General features: G+C 44.8%; 1 protein-coding gene across 2 annotated transcripts; it reads left to right on the top strand.

Moving 5' to 3' along the window:
- Nucleotides 1-2,532: 2,532 nt before the first annotated feature.
- On the top strand, nucleotides 2,533-6,916 carry LOC309720246 (B-type lectin plumieribetin-like). 2 transcript variants are annotated; one of them, XM_082556948.1, is made up of 4 exons: nucleotides 2,533-5,365; nucleotides 5,641-5,804; nucleotides 6,012-6,105; nucleotides 6,578-6,916. In XM_082556948.1, exons 3-4 carry the CDS (start codon nucleotides 6,016-6,018, stop codon nucleotides 6,818-6,820), a joined length of 333 nt encoding a protein of 110 aa, XP_082413074.1. In that variant the 5' UTR covers nucleotides 2,533-5,365; nucleotides 5,641-5,804; nucleotides 6,012-6,015; the 3' UTR covers nucleotides 6,821-6,916. The 2 variants fall into 2 exon arrangements, with proteins under 2 accessions (XP_082413074.1, XP_082413075.1); XM_082556949.1 differs by lacking the exon at nucleotides 2,533-5,365 and having other exon boundaries at nucleotides 5,604-5,804.
- Nucleotides 6,917-7,262: the final 346 nt, after the last annotated feature.

The following is a 7,262-nucleotide window of genomic DNA, read 5'->3' as shown; positions in this document are numbered from 1 at the left end:
CAAAGCTCCTTCCAACAACCGAACACAAGTCAAGTTTAGCATCTAAAGTGCAGACAACAGTCAGAACCTGTGCTCAAGTCAAATACCAGGAAAGTGACCCCTTCATTCACTGGAGTAAACCCCAACATACAAGCACTGAACCAGTCGATGCAAGTCTGTTTGAACTCAACCAGGGGTGAATTTCTATCAATAACAAAGAGCCAAGGATCAATCGGTCACACAAACTCTTCCACCAGGATAAGGTGGAGGAGTGATACATCAAGTAAAGTCTGCCTAAAGCTGAGTGCACTGCTGGTCAGTCTGCTAAGCAGCAAACATAGAGCCTGTGTTTCTGCTCCGTTCATCAATGTGTTTACTGTATCCAAGCTTAGTGTACATAAAGTCAATTCTTCTTTTGGTCATCTTTTATGGAAATATTTTGATTTGCTGGCATCTCCTGGTCTCCTGATGTGGAATTGATGACTGTGAAATGCTGGCCTTTCTGTCTACCACGCGAGCTATGACAAAGCATCATTACCGCAGTGCAAATTCTGCCGAGTCCAGATGTAAAGCAGGCGATGAGAGAACTACAGCACTGTCCTCAAATCACAGATGCATTTCACATCTTTGCAAGGAGTTTCAACAAGGCTTACGTCTGTTTGCTCTCAACATGCAACAGCGTGTTATGTGTGCAAACAGAGGGACTCATAAATATCAACAATGAATACACTGCAGCCCCCTTACCTCACACTGGAAGCTCCAACCATCTCACTTTGCTGATGAACACAGTGTACACGCCCAGAGTGAGAAAAGAGCCGCCTGTGGTCGTGGACGTTGTAGTGTGGGCACAGGAGGCTGTTCCAATGCTATGGGCTGCTTGGAGTGCACACCATGGAGCATTTTCAGACAACATCTGGGGACTGTGTGGACATAGAGGAATATACTGAGGGTGTGATGTTCATTTATCAAATCAGGACTGCTTGGCAGTAAATGTCTTGTATTACAACCGGACAGAGTTCGACTCTGTTCTTTTGGCAGTTTCTGATCATACTAATCAGTCACGCTGAGTATGAGGATGTTTTTGGCAGCCTTGAAAACTTGCCATCTGAAGTTTTGTGCACTGATGTCTCTTTTTCAGTTAATCAGAGATATCCTTCATACTAAGCCAGGCAGTTTACCTGCAGTGCAGGTGTGACAACAACCTCGGGATGAGGAAGAACAATGCAGTTTCCATCCTGGTCACAGACACTGGATCAGTTAATTTTCCAGCCATCTATCCCTTCTCCTCCACTTATCCTTGTCAGGGTTGTGGGGGTGCTGGAGCCTTTCCCAGCTGAACTTTCAGTTTGATTGGATTTAGTTAGTTTGTATATTATTTAGCTGGAGTGTGTTTGTGATCAGATTTGTGTGAGGTGTGTTAGAATAACTGAAGTATTTCACCGTATAGGTTTTTTGTAGCTGGGCCGTGTCGGGGGGAAGTCTTTTATTGGTGGTGGTATGACCGGCATCTATTTAAGGAGGTTTTTTTGAGAGGCTGGGTTGTTCGTCTTTAGATGTGTCGCTGTTGAGAGTGTTAAACCTCTGTATTTGTTTAAGACAAACATATTCAGAGCTCTGAAAGGCGTTTGAAGGCTCGTGTGGTTGTTTTCTCCCATCTGGTCCCCTTCACATTACCTTGCGACCGTTACAGCACCATTCTTAGGAGCTGTGACAGACTCTGAAATCACAAAAGCAGACAGGCCTGGAGCTCATGGTGACTGGTGTGTAGCATTGCCAGTGAATGACAATCCAGTTAAGTCCAAGATAGACAGAGAATTTCTCACAATCACTCTCAGACGGAAGAAGTAGTCATTCGGGTGACGTGCGCCATTTTCCCAAAGCCTCCTGGGAAGAAATGTCAATAAGAAAATAGAACATGTCACAAAAGCACCGATAGAAGTTAATGAAACCCCTGCAGCTGTTTGAGGCTAGTTGGTTGCAGCCACTGAGCAACAGCTTGAACCTTCTGCGAATCCATGGGTAAACCATAGAAGAGTGTGGCAGGGGGTGGTCTCTGGCCTGCTGGCAGTGGAGGGGTGGTGCGGTGAGACCAGTGACTCTCTCCTTATATATAGTGTTGGCAGAAACTGTGTGTGTGCAGTGGAGGACGCTGCGAGACGAGCAGACTCCTGGCTCGAGTTGTGCCTAAAAGAGCTGTTGAACAAAATAAAGGAACCCAAACACGCCGATATGCACTGTCGGTCCGATCATTGCCACAAAGAGTTAATGAAGCCGAAGAAGGGGGTGGAGCTTTGATAGCGGGCACATTTCTCCAGCTCACAGACTAGCTGGTGTTCGAACTGTCTGTTAAGCACCACCCTAAGATGAGTAACATGGTCTTCTTGGGACCAGAGTAGATCAAAAAGTAATCCAAATATGCCAACGGCCACCAGCCTAGCATGTCACGAAAGACATTGTTAATCAGATGTTGCAAGACAGCAGGGTATTAAATCCAGTTCTTTGTATTCTTTACGGCAAAGAAAGACACGGCTCAAAGTGGTCATAGCTCAAAAAACGATCTTTAATTTGACATATTCCAGAATATGGAGACTGTTTTCACCCCCTCTACGGGTAACATATATCCGGTCTTAACACTATTCTTGGGCAATTTAAATAACACAGAAATCCTGCAAACTATTCCTAAAGTCCTTCTCATTACTCTTCATTACTTTTATGCTCACATTTAACGTGTGTCCAACGAGCTTTTAGTCTCCTAAGCAACATTTCCTGGAGCTGTGGTTCTCTGTGCTTCTTGTGAGTTCCCCTTTCTGATGGTTGGTTTCTGGATTCTCACCAACCTCTCCGTGGTTTCGCTCTGGTTCTGGAATCTTCTCCTGTAAAGTCAGAAAACAAAACGCCTCCCTCTGCTACGCCTCAATAATCTACTGTGTTCATCTAATGTTCCCTTAATTATTCAAAGTTGGTTCAAAATATCCCGTTCTGGGCTCTATCCTTTATATTAACTTTACTTAATCTCAATGCTCTTTATGTGTGTGAGCAACACTTTTAATTGTATTAAACCCACCCAGGGTCAGATATACACCATCACCATATCAGCATAAATCTCCACTAGAAAGCACACTCCAAAATTTTTGTCTATCAGGGTTTACGCCCCTTTTTGCTTCAAGCAGATACATAACGTGCAAAAGTTACAGCTAATGACAGTTAGACAAGTTTCCGTTATCTGCAACATTTTGTTTCAGCCGTCGCACCCCAACACGTTTCCTGTTGACTTATTCATGGCTTATCTTTAACACCTTCTGCATCACTAGTTGCTAAGCAAAGACAAAGCAAGACGTGTTCCACCTTTACCCTAGAAAATAAATCTATGTGATGTTTGTGTATGTAAGCCTGTTATGCATCCATTCACTACACTCCACGCCATCCCTGCAGCATATCAGTTCAGACGGTCACGCTGAACGAAGCTTTTGACCTTCTTAGGGCTGAGTTACAACTCATATGAGCACGATTGCAATATGTGTGTAAAACATCATTTATATACTCTTCAATGTTTAACCTTTGCCACCCTCATAAGAAATAGGTGTTTCCTGTTTTTGGCTCGCTCCTCTCTTATCCGTTCATGGACTACAGTTCAGCATTCAGCACAATAATTCCCTCAAAGCTTTTCACATGAAGGATCTAGGACTCAGCTCATCACTGTGTCAGTGGATCCTCGACTTCCTCACAGACGGACCCCAATCGGTAAGGGTGGGAGAACAAGTCTCCCCCTCCATCTCACTCAGCACTGGAGCGCCTCAGGGCTGTGTTTTAAGCCCCCTGCTGTACTCACTGTACACTTATGACTGTGTAGCCACATCAGACACCACCTCCATTGTCAAGTTTGCTGACGACACCGTTGTGGTGTGCCTGGTCTCTGACACCACCGAGAAGGCCGACCTGGAGGAGATGAGGATCCTGAAGAACTGGTGCCAGGAGAACAACCTCCTCCTAAACATCAGCAGAGCTGATCGCGGACTTTGCTACAAAACAGGTGAGTCCCTAATCATCAGTGGCGCGCCAGTGGAGAGAGTGGACAGCTTCCAGTACCTGGGTGTCCACATCACTCAGGACCTGTCATGGTCCTGTCACATTAACACCCTGGTTACGAAAACCTGTCAGCGTCTCGGTACATATAGGGGGTCATAGGGGTGAGCGGGGGTAGGTTAGAGTGTATCTCCGAACCTCGGAGAGATCATGGAAGACTTGAGGAATCTTCTCCAGATCAATGGGCTCTGAAGGGGGTAGTTTTGCGGGATCCATTCTGGTCTCAGGGTTGAAACAGCTTTGTAAACAGCGGGGACCCCAGCCCAGGATCTGACACGATGACCAGGAGATATGGGGGTTGTGCCGACAGAACCAGGGATAGCCCAGGATGGGCGTGCGTATGGGCTGCGTTTGGTACTGGAGCGGGTAGGGTTGAAGGGGGGTCGACTGAGGCTAATGGGATATGAAGTTGAGAAGCGAGATTCTGAAGTTTTAAAAGTAGAGATCGTGTCTGTCTCCCGAATCCAAACTGGAAGCTGGTTCCACAGAAGAGGGGCCTGAAAACTGAAGGCTCTGCCTCCCATTCTACTTTAAATACTCTAGGAACAACAAGTAGGCCTGCAGAGCGAGAGCGAAGTGCTCTAATAGGGTGATATGGTACTACAAGGTCATTAAGACAAGATGGGGCCTGATTATTTAAGACCTTGTATGTGAGGAGCAGGATTTTGAATTCTGGATTTAACAGGAAGCCAAAACAGGAGAAATCTGCTCTCTCTTTCTAGTCCCTGTCAGGACTCTTGCTGCAGCATTTTGGATCAGCTGAAGGCTTTTCAGGGAGTTTTTTGGACTTCCTGATAATAATGAATTACAGTCGTCCAGCCTGGAAGTAATAAATGCATGAACTAGTTTTTCAGCGTCACTCTGAGACAGGATATTTCTAACTTTAGAGATGTTGCGCAAATGGAAGAAAGCAGTCTTACATATTTGTTTAATATGTGCGTTGAAGGACATGTCCTGGTCAAACATGACTCCAAGGTTCCTCACAGCGTTACTGGAGGCCAAGGTGATGCCAAATGTATTCTGCAGCAGGACAACGACCCCAAACACACAGCCAAAGTCATTAAGAACTATCTTCAGTGTAAAGAAGAACAAGAAGTACTGGAAGTGATGCTCTGGCCCCCACAGAGCCCTGATCTCAACATCATTGTGTGTGTCTGGGATTACATGAAGGATGTGAGGAAGCCTACATCCACAGAAGATCTGTGCTTAGTTCTCTGAGATGTTTGGATCAACTCACCAGCCGAGTTTCTTCAAAAACTGTGTGCAAATGTACTTAGAAGAAGGCAAAGGGTGGTCACACCAGGTACTGGTTTGATTTAGATTTCTCTTTTGTTCATTTACTGTATTTTGTTGACTGATGAAAATACACGATGAACACTTCCATTATTGAAAGCATGTTTACAGCTTTTCTTTCTCACCTGCCTAAAACTTTTGCCCAGTACTGTAAATTTAGAGTGTGTGAAAGATTTTCAGTGTCCTGTATAAAAGTGTGTGGACGTGTGGGTTTCAGCATGAAGAAATCTGTTGTCAGAGGTAATTCTAGGTAACATATCCTCATATTTTACTTTCTTTTAAAAGAATTTCCAAGGAAGAAGGAATAAAAAAACCTGACTTTCTTGATGTCCCCATCTCCCCTCCCATCACCCTTTGCTGCTATCAAACAGTATAAATGAGGCTCTGCTCTGTCGCTGCAGCACGTTCAGCATCTGATTCTCCCACTGACGTTTCTGCGTTCATAGCCGGTGAGTTACAGCTTTGTACATAAATGCAGCAGCTGTAAGAATTAATCTTGCCTGGGGTTTGTAGCTGCAGGCATTTGATCTTTTGGTAAAATAAACTGAAATATGGTGCAGGCTCATTTACACGCATTAAAATTCACAGTTTCTGATTTGAACTGAAATCTGTAAAATGTCTCTTAAATGAAAATAACTGTAACTTCTGTCCTTTAGAATCATGAGTAAGAACTCCATCAGCACTAACCAGGAGCTGCGTAAAGGCGAGTCCCTCGTCAGTGTAAATGGAGACTTCAAAGCCATCCTACAGGTGGGAAAATGTGACCTTGTCCTCATCAGTTTATGATTACATGGCCCAGAAACACAGCTGGTAACATTAAAAGTTGACAGCTGGTCTTTAACGTGCAGATATAGAAAGAGATCAGTTTTACTGGCCACTTTTTCCTGGCTAGAAAACTTTTCTTTTGATAATGATTTTTTAGTGAAGTTTATGAAAACCCTTCCTGAGAAAATGGCAATAAAACGAATCTATGAATAAAAGAGCCCCAATGATGAGATTTCACCAAAACAAAGAGATCAGGAAGTTAGGAATACAGAAATAAAGAGAAGTGGGAAGTCTCAGACGCTGACAATTACATCTGAATATTCACTTAACACCTGATTTGCTGAAAGCTGCACAGCTATTCTACCTTGTTTTAACGAATCGTATCGTCGTCCATATGATTTGTAGCTCACAGTATAAACGTTCAAACTGATCCGCTCTCTTTGCTTCCACTTTGCAGGAAGATGGCAACTTTGTCGTCTACAAGTGGTCTCCTATCTGGGCCACAGCCACAAACGGCAAAAACCCTGCGCGGCTCCTCCTGCAGTCGGATTCCAACCTGGTCCTGTACACCCAGGACGATAAACCAGTTTGGAGCTCTGGAACCGCCATTAACGCCGACATCAGGACGATGCGCCTGACCCTGACCAACGATGGTCGTCTGGTTGTTACAAGGAATGGAGCACAAATCTGGTGCTCTTAAAGCTCACGATGTCATTCAGAGATCCAGACTAAAGGCGTGATGTCCTGAGAGCCGCGCGCTCTGTTTCACATCCAAATAAAAGCTCTGTGATGTTTCTGCTGTGTGTGTGTTACTGTCTCAGTCAGATGAACTCTCAGCACGTTATCATCGTCTGTTTAAAACAAGCGTCCAGTAAAGCTCACAGAATAGACGTAGTATTAAATCTGTGTTACCTGCTGACTGGAAAACGTCTGTTTCCAGGACAGCAACAAAAATCTAACTGTTCTCTGTGTGGACCCACAGCGGGCAGGTGTGGGCGGGGCCAACCTGCAGGCTCCAGGTGTGCGTGTGCTGACACATACAGGCAACTGAGAAGGAGTTCTGTGGGCTCATTGGAAGCTTTTAAAATCTCAAATCTGACCGTGTGGTGGCGTTCTCACCTGTACTGTAGATAACACAGGTG

This window comes from Aulonocara stuartgranti (assembly GCF_965226115.1).
Source record: "Aulonocara stuartgranti genome assembly, chromosome: 13".
NCBI lineage: Eukaryota > Metazoa > Chordata > Actinopteri > Cichliformes > Cichlidae > Aulonocara > Aulonocara stuartgranti.
This window is presented reverse-complemented; position numbering and strand designations above follow the sequence as displayed.

Coding starts and splice junctions, on each gene's coding strand:
- LOC309720246 (XM_082556948.1), top strand. CDS start 6,016: ATGAGTAAGAACTCCATCAGCACTAACCAGGAGCTGCGTAAAGGCGAG. Junction 6,106..6,577: donor ACTTCAAAGCCATCCTACAG/GTGGGAAAATGT, acceptor TCCACTTTGCAG/GAAGATGGCAACTTTGTCGT.